Source organism: Culex quinquefasciatus, chromosome 3 (genome assembly GCF_015732765.1).
Source record: "Culex quinquefasciatus strain JHB chromosome 3, VPISU_Cqui_1.0_pri_paternal, whole genome shotgun sequence".
NCBI classification, from domain to species: domain Eukaryota; kingdom Metazoa; phylum Arthropoda; class Insecta; order Diptera; family Culicidae; genus Culex; species Culex quinquefasciatus.
Window position 1 is genome coordinate 61,471,153 of NC_051863.1, and position 15,893 is coordinate 61,487,045.

At 37.1% G+C, this 15,893-nt stretch overlaps 2 protein-coding genes across 3 annotated transcripts; one reads left to right on the plus strand and one right to left on the minus strand.

Moving 5' to 3' along the window:
* Positions 1-7,836: 7,836 nt before the first annotated feature.
* LOC6043435 (NADPH oxidase 4) lies at positions 7,837-15,098 on the plus strand. Of its 2 annotated transcripts, XM_038265805.1 has the most exons (11): positions 7,837-7,917; positions 8,756-9,222; positions 9,283-9,378; positions 9,437-9,635; positions 9,692-9,789; positions 12,786-12,967; positions 13,026-13,410; positions 13,472-13,731; positions 13,790-13,895; positions 14,453-14,628; positions 14,688-15,098. In XM_038265805.1, exons 2-11 carry the CDS (start codon positions 9,160-9,162, stop codon positions 14,806-14,808), a joined length of 1,686 nt encoding a protein of 561 aa, XP_038121733.1. In that variant the 5' UTR covers positions 7,837-7,917; positions 8,756-9,159; the 3' UTR covers positions 14,809-15,098. The 2 variants fall into 2 exon arrangements, with proteins under 2 accessions (XP_038121733.1, XP_001859059.2); XM_001859018.2 differs by lacking the exon at positions 7,837-7,917 and having other exon boundaries at positions 8,693-9,222.
* Positions 14,887-15,568, minus strand: LOC6043436. Its single transcript, XM_001859023.2, has 4 exons — positions 15,501-15,568; positions 15,239-15,430; positions 15,090-15,176; positions 14,887-15,027 (listed from the first exon to the last, which is right to left on the minus strand). The coding sequence occupies exons 1-4, from the start codon at positions 15,546-15,548 to the stop codon at positions 14,887-14,889; spliced, it is 468 nt and encodes a 155-aa protein (XP_001859064.2). The 5' UTR covers positions 15,549-15,568.
* Between the last annotated feature and the right edge of the window lie 325 nt (positions 15,569-15,893).

Genomic DNA, 15,893 nt, shown 5'->3' on the forward strand with positions numbered 1-15,893 from the left:
TAATTTTCAAATAGGAATCTCACTTTTGAAAATATTTAATTTGCTAGTACTTTTGTATGGACACTTCTAAAATGCCTTGCTTCTGAATTCTGAGAAATTTTGAAAATTGGCATTTTTTTATCTCACTAAAACTCAAATATCTCGGCTCCGGAGTGTCGAAATGGCATTTTCTCAAAGGGAAAAATGTTTGCCATGAAATTTCCTACAAGCTGCATGTGAGCAATTCTCTACCAAAACCGGAAATGGATTTTATTTGTATTTTTTGATTTGGCTCAAACTTTGTGGGGGCCTTTCCTATGACCGAATAAGCTCTTGCATAAAACTTCGATTTTTTCCAAAAATCACTATTTTTTCAAAAATTCATAACTCGGCGGCTGATTTTTTGACCATGTTTCTCTATGGCTCAAAAGTTGCGGATTTTTGTCCCCTAAAACATATAAAAAATCTCGAAATTCAAAAAATACGTATTTTGGGAAATCGAGTTTTAGTAAAAAAAAAGTTGATTAAAAATTCTGCAAAAAAAATTCCCATGTACCTATTTGTTTTCTCAATAGCCCTCAACATTACCTACAACTTTGCCGAAGACACCAAATTGATCAGAAAATTCACTCAAAAGTTACAGCTGTTTGAATATTTACATACCATTTGCATTTTTGTATGGACAGCAGCCAAAATTGTATGGAGACTTGTATGGGTGAACCAATGACACAAAATAGCTTATTTGGTCATAGGGAAGGCCCCCACAAAGTTTGAGTCAAATAAAAAAATACAAAAAATAACAATAACAAATCAACGAAATCGGCCGATTTCGTAGAGAGTTGCTCATGTATTGGTTTTACTGGGAAAAATAGGCTGTGGTAACCTAAGCGAATTTTTGAAACGTTTTCTTAAATCTAATGGCGCATCATAACTCGCGATTAAAATTCTTTTTAAAGTTTTATGTTCCCACCACCCTCCGCATAAAACTAACCACTCGCTTCAACTTTAAACACGAGACTGAAGACCTCTCTCAAGATGCATGAACTTTCCCAGCTTGATCGCCCCGAGAGCACACGAACGTCATTGCTCTCACATTGCATCTCTCCACCTCGTCGCGAGTTCCATCGTGTATTATCGCTCTCTTCTTTCATCACCAATACTTCGCGTTGCGCAGACACACTCGACCCAGCCCATTCACTCACACTTGAACAACTCTCGCAGCGTGCGTGTCGACCGTGGTGTCGACTGTGGATGTCGACTTACCAAGAGATGTTCGGTACTAACATTTTAAAGTGGTTATTCCAGATTTCTCTAAAATATTATACGATCTTCAACAAATCATAAAATCTTCTATTATTATTCAACGAACCAATATTCTGCACACGCCTTATCTGCGACATTTTCCTGCTCCTGTACTCTGTTGTTTAGACTAACTCTTCAACTAAAACATTTCTCATACGTTAGCAAATCAGAAAAAAATGTTATTACTAGGTACATTTCGTAAATTTTACAAAACAAGCAACGATTACTCTTAGTTCTGCATCAGTAATAATTTTAAAATTGGCCAGACCCAATCTTTTAAGACTAACATAATGATTTCTTGACATCGCAATTCCGTTTTACATTTTGAACGGCTATTTCCCATCTTTTGGCGTTTCATGCAGTAATTTTAAGATGCTCCCTTTAAGTCTGAGCCACTGTAATTCTAGGCAATAGCTACAAATGTCATCCTTGTGGCCCTGTTGGCAATTAAATCAAATCAAATCAAATCAAATCAAATCAAATCAAATCAAATCAAATCAAATCAAATCATATCATATCAAATCAAATCAAATCAAATCAAATCAAATCAAATCAAATCAAATCAAATCAAATCAAATCAAATCAAATCAAATCAAATCAAATCAAATCAAATCAAATCAAATCAAATCAAATCAAATCAAATCAAATCAAATCAAATCAAATCAAATCAAATCAAATCAAATCAAATCAAATCAAATCAAATCAAATCAAATCAAATCAAATCAAATCAAATCAAATCAAATCAAATCAAATCAAATCAAATCAAATCAAATCAAATCAAATCAAATCAAATCAAATCAAATCAAATCAAATCAAATCAAATCAAATCAAATCAAATCAAATCAAATCAAATCAAATCAAATCAAATCAAATCAAATCAAATCAAATCAAATCAAATCAAATCAAATCAAATCAAATCAAATCAAATCAAAAATCAAATCAAATCAAATCAAATCAAATCAAATCAAATCAAATCAAATCAAATCAAATCAAATCAAATCAAATCAAATCAAATCAAATCAAATCAAATCAAATCAAATCAAATCAAATCAAATCAAATCAAATCAAATCAAATCAAATCAAATCAAATCAAATCAAATCAAATCAAATCAAATCAAATCAAATCAAATCAAATCAAATCAAATCAAATCAAATCAAATCAAATCAAATCAAATCAAATCAAATCAAATCAAATCAAATCAAATCAAATCAAATCAAATCAAATCAAATCAAATCAAATCAAATCAAATCAAATCAAATCAAATCAAATCAAATCAAATCAAATCAAATCAAATCAAATCAAATCAAATCAAATCAAATCAAATCAAATCAAATCAAATCAAATCAAATCAAATCAAATCAAATCAAATCAAATCAAATCAAATCAAATCAAATCAAATCAAATCAAATCAAATCAAATCAAATCAAATCAAATCAAATCAAATCAAATCAAATCAAATCAAATCAAATCAAATCAAATCAAATCAAATCAAATCAAATCAAATCAAATCAAATCAAATCAAATCAAATCAAATCAAATCAAATCAAATCAAATCAAATCAAATCAAATCAAATCAAATCAAATCAAATCAAATCAAATCAAATCAAATCAAATCAAATCAAATCAAATCAAATCAAATCAAATCAAATCAAATCAAATCAAATCAAATCAAATCAAATCAAATCAAATCAAATCAAATCAAATCAAATCAAATCAAATCAAATCAAATCAAATCAAATCAAATCAAATCAAATCAAATCAAATCAAATCAAATCAAATCAAATCAAATCAAATCAAATCAAATCAAATCAAATCAAATCAAATCAAATCAAATCAAATCAAATCAAATCAAATCAAATCAAATCAAATCAAATCAAATCAAATCAAATCAAATCAAATCAAATCAAATCAAATCAAATCAAATCAAATCAAATCAAATCAAATCAAATCAAATCAAATCAAATCAAATCAAATCAAATCAAATCAAATCAAATCAAATCAAATCAAATCAAATCAAATCAAATCAAATCAAATCAAATCAAATCAAATCAAATCAAATCAAATCAAATCAAACAAGCAGCGCTCGTCTCCAAAAGCCAACTTACTAAAAAACTAAAAACGCTACTCTGACGGCGAGAAACACCCGTCTCGCGGATCTTAGTATTAGTTACGAACGAGGAACGTTCGTCTAACAGTTCTATACATTGTTTTATTAACAACGAACAACGCTCGACACATTTCTTACCCTCGTCTCTCAAATTTCCAATGCTCTTCTCCAAACTAGCAACTTATAAAACAATGCGACGCGCAACGCTCATCACGACCTTGCGCATTTCCTACCAGCAAGCAACGCTCATCTCAAGGCTCGGCGCATTTGTTAGCAACGCTCGTCTCACATACTGTAAACCTCGTGTATAACGATCAACGCTATTCTTACAATTCTTGCCTCCGTCTCAAAAATCCAACTTATCCGACAACGAGCAACACTCGTCTAACAGTTCTGTTAATTTTTGTCAACGAGCAACACTTGCCACAAGGCTCCCCATACTTCTTACCAACGAGCAACGCTCTTCTCACAATTTTCCCACTTACGCTCTTCTTCAAACTCCCAACTTATCAAACAGTGTGAAGAGCTTGGCTGACGGTTCTTTGCGTTTTTAGTTAACGAGCAACGCTCATCTCACTATCATGCGCATTTGATACCAACAACAACGCGTAATGCTCGTCTACGATCCTTCACATTTGAAGTCAACGAACATCACTTATCTCACAGCTCTGCGGCATCAACAACGCTCGTTGCATGATCATTCGTGTTCTAGCTAGCTATGCCTCACATTTTAGCTTATCGAACACGAACAATGCCTATCTTCGACCAACGAGGAACGTTCATATATAATGCACCTGGCCAACTAGGAACTCTTGGCCCATGATTCTGACCAACGAAGAAACTCCGTCTTAAAAGATTCACAACATTCGTTGACAACAAGCAACACATGGCATATGAACAACCAACGTCTTACAAACATTCATTCTCGTGACCGACGAGCTACATCTGTCCCAAGGATCTTACCATTTATTGCCAACGAGCAACGTTCCTCTAACAAAATCCATCTTAATGAGCAACGAGTTATGCTTGTCCCATCTTGAATCCTCGTTGACAACGAGCAACGTTCTACCACCCTCTTGGCCAACGAGCAGCGCTCGTTTCACGACCTTCACGTTATTAACCAACGGACTGCGGCCTCATCATAAACAATTATCCTCATGGACAACGAGCAACGCTCGTCTCACGATCCTTGTGGCTAATGAGCAACCATCTCATAAGCATCCATCCTCTTGTCTAACGCGTAAAACTCATCTCACGGATCTTCTCTTTTGTTGCCAACGACAACACTCGCTTTCTAAACATCCATCGTAGTGATAAACGAGCCACGCTCGTTTCACAAGCTATGATCATCGTAAACAACGAGCAACGCTTGTCACACAAACATCCATCCTCGTGGCCAACGAGAAACGCACGTCTCACAAGCTTAATCATCGTGGCTAACGAGCAACGCTCACCAACATCAAGCCAAGTGGCCAACGAGCAACGCTCGTCTCACAAGCTCAATCATCGTAGTGGCCAACGAGCAACGCTCGTCTCACAAGCTTAATCATCGTGGCTAACGAGCAACGCTCACCAACATCAAGCCAAGTGGCCAACGAGCAATTCTCGTCTCACAAGCTCAATCATCGTAGTGGCTAACGAGCAACGCTCGTCTCACCAACATCAAGCCAAGTGACCAACGAGCAATTCTCGTCTCACAAGCTCAATCATCGTAGTGGCCAACGAGCAACGCTCGTCTCACCAACTTCAATCCTAGTGGCCAACGAGCAACGCACGTCTCACAGGCTCATTCATCATAGTGGCCAACGAGCAACGCTCGTCTCACCAACATCAAGCCAAGTGGCCAACGAGCAACGCTCGTCTCACAAGCTCAATCATCGTAGTGGCCAACGAGCAACGCTCGTCTCACCAACATCAAGCCAAGTGGCCAACGAGCAACGCTCGTCTCACAAGCTCAATCATCGTAGTGGCCAACGAGCAACGCTCGTCTCACCAACTTTGTCCTCGTGGCCAACGAACAACGCTCGTCTCAAAAGTGTCACCATCGTGATCAACGAGCAACGCTCGTCTCACCAACATCAAACCTAGTGGTCAACGAGCGACGCTCGTCTCACCAGCTTAATCTTCGTGGCCAACGAGCAATGCTCGTCTCACAAGCTTAATCCTCGTGTTCAGCGAGCAACGCTCGTCTCTATATTTGTGGTCAACTAGCCATGTAGTCCCACAAACAGTCATATTCGAGGTCAATGGGGAATTTTCAGAACCACAACATTCTTTTAAGATTTAGCAAATATCAGCTTTAATTGCATTATCAACATAAAGTCCAGCACAAAGGTTTTAACCTCACCCACCTGCACAAATCAAAATCTCAAAATTGCAATTCCGACATAAACAATTAAATCCACACGACATAAGGCCGATATCGACCCAACATTAGGCATGAAATCATAAAATTATAATAACGTGTCGGCTCTACATCGACTCGACTTCGAACTAAATATGCAAAGCGGGACGCAAAACTAACTTTCAATATGGCGTTCCTCAAACAAGTTTTTGGACTAGCACCTGGCAAAACTTTTCTTTTTCTACGATCAGAACGACTTTCTTACACTTTTCACCATGCTTTTCAGCGCCTATACTTACACAACAAATAAATCTCTCCCCGTGGGAACATAAAACAACACTTTTTTTTTTGGTTCGAAGACGTTCCAAAGTATTAAAAAAATAACACCATTATTTTACTCTACCAACCACGCCATTGTGGTAACCTAAGCGAATTTTTGAAACGTTTTCTTAAATCTAATGGCGCATCATAACTCGCGATTAAAATTCTTTTTAAAGTTTTATGTTCCCACCACCCTCCGCATAAAACTAACCACTCGCTTCAACTTTAAACACGAGACTGAAGACCTCTCTCAAGATGCATGAACTTTCCCCAGCTTGATCGCCCCGAGAGCACACGAACGTCATTGCTCTCACATTGCATCTCTCCACTCCTCGTCGCGAGTTCCATCGTGCATTATCGCTCTCTTCTTTCATCACCAATACTTCGCGTTGCGCAGACACACTCGACCCAGCCCATTCACTCACACTTGAACAACTCTCGCAGCGTGCGTGTCGACCGTGGTGTCGACTGTGGATGTCGACTTACCAAGAGATGTTCGGTACTAACATTTTAAAGTGGTTATTCCAGATTTCTCTAAAATATTATACGATCTTCAACAAATCATAAAATCTTCTATTATTATTCAACGAACCAATATTCTGCACACGCCTTATCTGCGACATAGGCTACCCAAAATTAAATGAAAAAAAATTAAATCTTTACCAGTTCCTGAGAGGAACACCCTTGAAGAGTATCGGGGCCGGCATTTACAAAGCGGATCCAGCGGCAGTTTCATTCTCAACTTAATGTTAAGGTCAATCCGGTTGATCCGAGCCGGGATCTGAACCCCGATCTACCGCTTACGAGGCGGAAGCGTTACCACTGGGCTACGTGGCTCGGTCAAAGTTTCAAAATTAAATGAGCATTTCTGAAAAAAGTTTCGAAAAAATGCGATTTTTTCGACATAAATCCACCTGGGAGAGTAAAAAAACTTAAATTTTGGTCCAATATTGATAGTGCGTCTTAATCTCTGGACAAAGACCTATCGTTTGAAGATAATACACACCTGATAGAATCAGTTTTTGTATTGATTCCAAGCGATTTTAGAAAATTTGTTAAAAAAAAAATGACTTTTTTTAGTAAATCGACTAGGGTAGTATTTATTTATTTTTTCTTGTCTAAGAAAACATTGTTCCTAACATCATAATGTATCATTTAAGAAGTGAGCACCTAAAATTCCTCGACATGACCTCAAAATGGGACAGCCTAATGTACAATAGGACCTTTTGAAAAAGTAAGCGAGTAATGACTAAAATTCAGTCATTCGTTTTTTTTACGAGCAGTTTTTCAACTCTTTCTTTAGATAACATCTGAAGAATGTAGGAAGGGTTAAAAACCTCTCGATTAAAAAATAACAAAAGTCCAATTAAATGACTGTTACATACAATTGAAAAGCAAATGAAATAAAGATAAAAATAAATCGACAAAATGCAAAAAAATGCCAAAAACCAAAAAAAAATCCAAACACTCGAAAAAACTGAAATAATTATTGTTCCTGAAGCAAAGCAAACATCAGAAACTGTGTGCATAAATGAAATCCACACAACAGAACGAAACAAAAGTAACACCAAAAACACATTAACTGTTCAAACCAGCAATCTCCAAAAACTGCAACGAGACGTTTTGCAAACTCGACTCAACACGTGTTGTGACTTCAAGTCCGCGAGAGTTCTCTCCAGCCTTCGTGACTCTCTCTCCTCTCTCCTGGATTGACCACAGCTGCAGCAGCGTCGTACAGCAAGACAGTAGCACAAACGAACGCTTTAGTTTGGAGATCGTGACCGCCGCAAAAACACGACACATGGACCATTAAACCAAGTCGGATCAGTTAATGGTACAATGGGTTGGAGAATGGTTCAGAAAGTGAGATTTGTGTAGTGAAGATAGTGACTAACACTCAAACGCTCGGGTAGTCATTTGACCCCTATTTTTTTTCTTAGAAATCCCATAACTTTTGATAGAATTGACCAATTTGGATGCTTTCGGTTGCAAAAGATCCAGATTTGTCTATATTTTGAACTGCCAGATGGGGGACAAATGTGGTCTTCTTTTACCGGAGATATTCCGGATTCTGTTGGGGTACCTCGGCCCTCCTATATGGGTATTTGGCCAATATAATAAAAACTTTTCAACAGAAAAATTTCGGAAATGATGCAAAACTACAAGGCATTATCCTAATACATCATCCTGCAAAAATAATTGACATGGTTAAGTCCTACGGGGCAGCGGAGCCGGTTCCAGTTGGGCAACAATTGACATCAGCTCAGTGAACCGTTTCCGGATAGAACCTGTTCCGGTGCCCGAAGGTCTTCAGCATGTCATTTATCTATGCAGGATGATGTTTTAGAATGAATCCTTGAAGTTTTGCATCATTTCCGATTTTATTCTGTTGAAAAGTTTTTATTATATTGGCCAAATATCCATTTAGGAGGGCCGAGGTACCCCAACAGAATCCGGAATATCTCCGGTAAAAATGGACCACATTTGTCCTCCGTCTGACAGTTGAAAATATAGACAAATCTAGATCTTTTGCACCCGGAAGTATCCAAATTGGTCAATTCTATCAAAAGTTATGAGATTTTTAAGAAAAAAAATAGGGGTCAAATGACTACCCGAGCGTTTGAGTGCTAATTATAAGTTTAGTTTAAAGTGCTTTTGAGTGATTTAGTGAGTTTCATTTACATTAAACAAACATATTTAGGCTAATTTAAAGTGGAACGAAGAAAAAATGCTATAAATTTATGTTAACTTTTTTTAAAATGAATAATTTGTATGTAACCTAAGGAAGAAGTTACCCCTTTCATAATACGTGAGTGAAGAGTGAAGAAATGAACGAAATTTACAGTGCCAGCTGTCCAAATCATGGCTTTGCAGCTCATCACTCGTCGATCGATTGCATGACGTGATCGTTTGTCTTATTTGCTGTAAACACACAAACATAACCCGCCGCCGCCGGCCCAGAAAACATCTGGTTCAATCGAACTTTGATTTGCCGTAAAGTCCATAAATATAAAACTGTCTCTCTAAACACGACCAACATGTGATCCAGTTGGGACGCACAGGAATTGCTAATCGGTGAGTGAGGATCGTGAAGATTTGGGCAAAATGGAAAGTACCGGAAAAGTTTATCACGCGACCCGGAATTTTATGTTTAAATATTTTTTGGCGGTAAGTTTTCTTTTGCAACATTTTGAAAATCAAAAGCAATAAAATACAAACTCTTTTCAGTTTGTGTGGATCGGATTCAACTTTGTAGTATTCTGCAAAGCATTCTCCAACTATCACCATGAGCCAGAGTTTTACTATCTAAGCAAAATCTTAGGCGTAAGTCCACCCCACCTGACTTGTACTAGACAAATCTAACGTTCAATTCCTCCGACAGAATGGCCTCTGCGTTTCGCGCGGAACGGCCCCCGTGCTTAACCTGACCATGGCCCTCATTACGCTGCCAATGTGTCGATCACTGAACGTGGCGTTGAACGGGGCGTTTGGCAGGTGGTCCGTTCGCGTTTTGGTGTTTTATCTGGAGAAAATCAAGGTGCTGCATCTGGCGCTGGGCGTCGGGCTGATCATCGTGGGGGGTGAGTGAGAAAGGTGTAGTTATTTAAATTGTTTAAAAACTGTCTTTAAATTTTAGTGATTCACAGTATTGCGCATTTTGTGAATATTCACAATTTTATCGAGAACTACGATGAGAAATATGACTCAATCAACTGGGCTTCGGGACAGGACGATGTAAGTAAAAAGAACAAATTATTAAACTGTCTACTTAAGAAATCTTAATTTGCATTATGGATATTATTCGACGCAATTTTTAAAGTGTCACTAAATTGCAATTTTAGTTTTTTTCAGATTTTTTTCTCGAAAATACTTAATTTAACATAATATGGGTAATATTTAAGGCAAAATTTATAAAAAATGTCACGTCGGTCACATGGGCGTAATATTAAATATTTGGCCCTTTTAAAATGTTAGTCTTGATTTAAAAATTTTCAAAATATTTTTTTAGAAAAAATCGGAAAATTTCACGAATGTTTCATATATTAACATTGAAAATCGGACCATTAATTGCTGAGATATCGTCATTAGAAAAAGGTGGGTTGTTTTGGTGAGATTTAGAAAACTTCAATTTTCGTGTTTCTTTTTCTTTAAGCCGCTGTATTTCAGCAACCAGAGGTCCAATCTTCAATGTCTCTTAGACATTTTTATAGCAAATATTCTGAACTTTTAAAAAAAAAATATTTTTGGAAATGGTCACTCATGGTCACTATTTTTTAAAATTGAGAAACTGCAAAAATTTCACTAAAATCAAACTTTCGGTGGCTATATCTTGAAAACGGAGCCCTTTATCAAAAAATCTGTAAAGTACTTTTCGATTGCAAATTCAATTTTGCATTAATAAGTAATGTCAAACTTGGTTTTGTATGAAACTTCGATTTTTTCCAAAAATCACTATTTTTTCAAAAATTCATAACTCGGCGGCAGATTTTTTGACCATACATGTTTCTCTATGGCTCAAAAGTTGCGGATTTTGGTCCCCTAAAACATATCAAAAAATCTCGAAAATCAAAAAATACGTTTTTTGGGAAATTGACTTTTAGTAAAAAAAATGTTGATAAAAAAGTGTTGTTAAAAAAATCTGCAATTTTTTTCCGTGTACCTATTTTTTTCTCAAAAGTCCTCAACAATACCTACAACTTTGCCGAAGACACCAAATTGATCAGAAAATTCACTCAAAAGTTACAGCTGTTTGAATATTTACATACCATTTTTGTATGGACAACAGCCAAAATTGTATGGAGACTTGTATGTGTGAACCAATGACGCAAAATAGCTTATTTGGTCATAGGGAAGGCCCCCACAAAGTTTGAGCCAAATCAAAAAATACAAAAAATAAAAATGGTCGAAATCGGCCGATTTCGTAGAGCGTTGCTCATAGGAGAAACAAGGATTTTCAAAACAATACGAAATTTTGTCAAAATTGTAGTATTTTCGAAACAATAATTTTTGTTTTTTAATTAAAGAAAAAATATGTTTTTTTTTTTGCGAAAATAATACAATATTTTGTCGAGATTCGAGTACTTTATATTAGAAACTGTAATACAGCCAATTCTTATCGTATCCGAGTATTTTTTGAAATATACTGTATTTTGAGAAAACTTTAGTATTTGACATTAAAATTCTAATGAACAGCAAATGACACTTCGCTTAAAAAAAAAGTTTTCAACTAATTTTGGCAACTATCCACATTCAGAAAGGCTATTGAAATTTTCAAAAACCTGCTACTCAATAAAAATATTTACCCTTTTTTTGGACTTCTCGTCAAAAAAATGGATTGCGCAAATATCTTTTTTTTTAAATCTCATTTTTGGATATGCTTTGAAAGCCAAAAATGCAGGTCAAAATTCATAAAAATATGTTGACTTAATTTTGGGAGATAAAGTTAAATTTGCCTTCGGAAAGTACTTCACAGTAATTTCGATATCGTGCACCGATTTCGAATTATATCACTAAACATTGTTTTTTTTTGTGATAATGTGACTTTCACTTGTAATATGTAATGTATTTTCGTCTTTTTCCATGTTTTTTTTTAAAAAGGAAAAATTGGCAACACTGCCAAATTAATTTTGAACAATATGAGCCAAAGCTCAAAACATGCCATTTTTAGTAAAATAATAATATTTTGTGTTTGTTTTTCAAATGTTGTAAACAATAATAATATTGAAAATAATCAAAATACAGAGCGGATTCGCTAATTCGAATAGTACTGCTTTCTAATGATCGGATCCAAATTCGCTAGATGGAACGCCTGACACCTGTCAAAAGCTTGAAACTACGTTTTTGGAAACGACAATGGCCGAACAATGGTGTTAAGTGCTAAGAAAGGGTAAATTTCCCCTAATTCGAATACGTTCGAATTAACGGATTGTGCGTTATGATTTTTTACATTTTTACATATTTTTAGTGTAGGTAAAATTACTCAAAAAAGAGATAACATTCAAATTCAGCCAAAAAAAAAAACTCATTTTCAATCTTCCAAAATTCAACTTTTTTTAAAGTAAAACTATACTACGTATCACAAGTGTGCACAGAAGCCCCACACAAACTAAAAGGAAGGTATTGCTTTTACAAACTGTGTATCAAAATAACTTTACGAAGAGTAAGACAAATTTTCCGCATTCTCCAACAATTTTTATGACGTATCACAAGATAGCACTATCATTTTGATGAGAAATTGGTCTATATGTCACAAGTGTGTATTGCAATATCCGGAAAACTGAAGCGAATTTATAAAATCGGTTGAAAGCGTCTTGTAAAGTTGGTTGAGTTCATCAACTCGTCATTACTAACTCATTTTCGACCAAAATGGTCGTGGTCACAAGATAGCACACAAGTGGCGACATATAAGAATTGAATTGCGACGATATTTTTTTTGACGACGATTAATTGGAGCGCAGGATTCTACTTAAATTTCACAAAAACTTTGTATTTCAACTTAAAAACTTCAGAAATATGTCCAAAAATCATGTTCAGTTCATATTAAGGACAATTTCCAACATTTTTAAATGTTTTATGAACAAAAATCAGAGTGTCTCAGAGTTACTCATGAGCCCAAAAACAAAGCGAAAAATGAGACAACTCAGGATTCTGGACATATGAATGAAACAAAAATTGTAGAAAAAATGCATCAACATTAAAATTAAAATCTTCTATCAATTTTCACCTAACAGAGCAGGCTCCGCCTACTGCTCGCCACGCCCACCGGCTTCTCGGGCTGCGTAATGCTTACCACGTTGCTGGCCATCGCCTACTTCTCCTCTCGTCAGATGAGAGATCGCTTTTACAACAGCTTCTTCGCAGCTCACCACCTGTTTCTGCTGTTCTACGGGATGATGTTCTATCATCCGCTGAGGTGGGTTAACTCCGTGTGGTTTTTGGATGATCATGAGTAATTATGATTTCGATTGTAGCAACATCATCAAGTACCAAACCAACTTGAAGACGCACCCAAACGGGTGCGACATGGTTGACGAAGCGGTACTCCGGAACGACACTGTCCTTCAAGCAATCTGCAGCGAGGAACCTACGTTCGAAGCGGGAGAGAAAATCGCTTGGATTTGGCCACTAATTGGACTGTCCGTCTACCTGTTGGACGTAACTTGCCGCTATCTGACGACTCACTCGAGTTCCCGGAAGGTCGCCACGCTGCAGTCCCACGTGCTCCCGGGAAAGGGAATCTACCTGCGACTCCGGTTCACCCGGACCAAACGAGTCCCGGTCGGTGCCGGCCAGTACGTTCTCCTCCAGTGTCCCGCCATTTCCACCCTCGAGTGGCATCCGTTCACCGTGATTGATGTAAGGCTTTTGACATAACTTTAATATCTACACTCGCTGAAATCGATTCTTCCCTAAGCAGTTCCCAACGACGATCCACAACACGGTTTCGCTGGCGATTTCGGTCCGCGGAGATTGGACGCAGCGGTTGTACGAGTTGGTGTCGGAGAGGGAACGCTACAAGCATGACTACGGGGTGGAGATCTGCCGTCGGAGGATCGACTTCCTGCTGGATGGTCCGTATCCTTCGGCGATGACCAGTATGCTCAAGTACAAGCGGATCGTGTACGTGGGCGCCGGAGTGGGCATCACGCCGTTTGCGGGATTCGTGAGGCATATGCTGTGGGTATTTTCATAATTGAGTGGATTCGTTGGAACCTTACATTTTTCGTTTTTGCAGGAATTTTGACGCGAAATGGCCGACTCGAATACATTTGATTTGGATTGTGAAAAATGCTGAAATGTTCACCTGGTTTGCGGATGAGCTGACAAAGCTACAGGAAAGGGTGGGTTTTTTAAACCAAAAACTAACAAACTAACAAACTAACAAACTGTGAACATTGATAACAAAATATTTCTTATGGTTAGTCGTTTAAATGCGACGATACACTCAAACCCCGATGGTTTGACACCAACTGTTGTCAAACGAACGGGGTCACGTTTTAGTTTGACACCCCTTTTACACGGAGTTCACACACACTACCAAACGTTTGTTTTGATAGTGTGCGTGAGCGCCGTGTAAAAAGTGACAGTTCGTCACTTTTTAGTTTGACTTTGACCAACCACCGGGGGTTGAGTGTATCAACAATCCCTCCTCCTCGACCCCCGGAGGTTGGTCACCTTTTCGTTTGACACTTTTGGTTTAACAAAGTCAAACTAAAAAGTTACGAACTGTCACTTTTTACACGGAACTCACGCACGCTATCAAAACGAAAGTTTGGTAGTGTGTGTGAATTCCGTGTAAAAGGAGTGTCAAACTAAAAAGTGATCGTTTGACAAAACTTGGTGTCAAACTATCGGGGTTTGAGTGTATCACTTAAAAAAATCTTATCTTTTTCCTCAGTTTTGGAAGCAGAACAAACCGGATCGCTTCACGTTGAAGCTGTTTTGGACCCAGAACTTCAACCAAAACCTGGTCGAAGAATACTTTAGCGACTATCCGACGCTGAAGGCGCGGATTTTCCCGGGGCGACCCAAGTGGGACGACGTTTTTCTGGACTTTGTCACGCTTTATCCAAGGTAGAGAGTTAGATTTAATGACGGATATTTCGACGAATAATTTGTGTTCTTAATTTCAGGAAAGCGGTAACATTGTTCAGTTGTGGACCAAAAGGCCTCACCAAAGAGTTGAAAAGTCTTTGTAGGCGCTATCGAAAGCATGGCTGTAATTTTAGTTACTTCCACGAAGGATTCGGATAAAAGTATTAACTGTGTATGTTTTCAGTATCGTTCATGTGTATTTATTTATTTAACTGCCACTAACAAGGCTGCAAGCCTCTAAAAATCTATAGTATTGTTAAGTTTCTTCAGAACTTGCTTTAAAAAGTAGATCATTTCACAGCTTGAAAGATTTCCTGCTCGTAAATATCCATGAATAGTTCGTTGAAAAATAGCAATTTTTGCTAGAGCCAGCTTCATCTAAACGTTGCATTTAAATGTATTTTGAAAAGAGTTGTAGAACAAAATAAAATAAATTTTACCTCGCAAAGTGTCACGGACTGCACAGCCTTCAGGTTGTGAACATGTTGATAGTGATTCGTGTACTCTTTTTTTCCTTCGAAAGAAATCTACGCCAGAAATGTACAAATCAATACTACGTTACTACGTAATATTATTCATTTTTACTCACGCCACAACACTCGATCGCCCCATGCTGAAAAGGTTCCGTTGGCAGGGAAATGAACCGTTGCAAAAGCTTCACCACGTCGTCCCGAACACTTTCCAAAGTGTACAGAAATAAACTACGGTACAGTTCTTTGTGCAGCAATAACGAATCAAACTCATCCAGAAATTTTCTCGATTGTTTAATCACCTCGTCCCTCTATTTAAAAGAAAAAAAAAATGTAAGAATAAATTCTTGAAAACTTTTTACCTTAAAATCAGCTTAATACCATAAGTTCAATTCGCTGATCCGGAAGACTTGCGCTTTCGACTACCATCTTCTTCAAACTTTAAGAACCAATTGCTTGATCCCACCCAGTAGGAGAAGTCAATCAACTGGCTAGTGCTCAGAGATCCCGTGACTCATTGGATGAAATTCTCGTTGAAATCAGCAGCCTTCTCGACCATTTTATTTCTGTATTTTTATAAAAAATGTAAGGCCATTTTGTTGAGGTTTTTTTTTATATTTAAAACATATCAAGCAATTTAGCAATAGAGCAATTCTCTACCAAAACCGGAAATGGATTTTATTTTTATTTTTTCATTTGGCTCAAACTTTGTGGGGGCCTTCCCTATGACCAAATAAGCTATTTTGCGTCATTGGTTCACCCATACAAGTCTCC

Coding starts and splice junctions, on each gene's coding strand:
- LOC6043435 (XM_038265805.1), top strand. CDS start 9,160: ATGGAAAGTACCGGAAAAGTTTATCACGCGACCCGGAATTTTATGTTT. Junction 9,636..9,691: donor CGGGCTGATCATCGTGGGGG/GTGAGTGAGAAA, acceptor TTTAAATTTTAG/TGATTCACAGTATTGCGCAT. Junction 9,790..12,785: donor GGGCTTCGGGACAGGACGAT/GTAAGTAAAAAG, acceptor TTCACCTAACAG/AGCAGGCTCCGCCTACTGCT.
- LOC6043436 (XM_001859023.2), bottom strand. CDS start 15,548: ATGGTAGTCGAAAGCGCAAGTCTTCCGGATCAGCGAATTGAACTTATG. Junction 15,431..15,500: donor ATCAGCGAATTGAACTTATG/GTATTAAGCTGA, acceptor TCTTTTAAATAG/AGGGACGAGGTGATTAAACA. Junction 15,177..15,238: donor GGGCGATCGAGTGTTGTGGC/GTGAGTAAAAAT, acceptor TTTCTGGCGTAG/ATTTCTTTCGAAGGAAAAAA.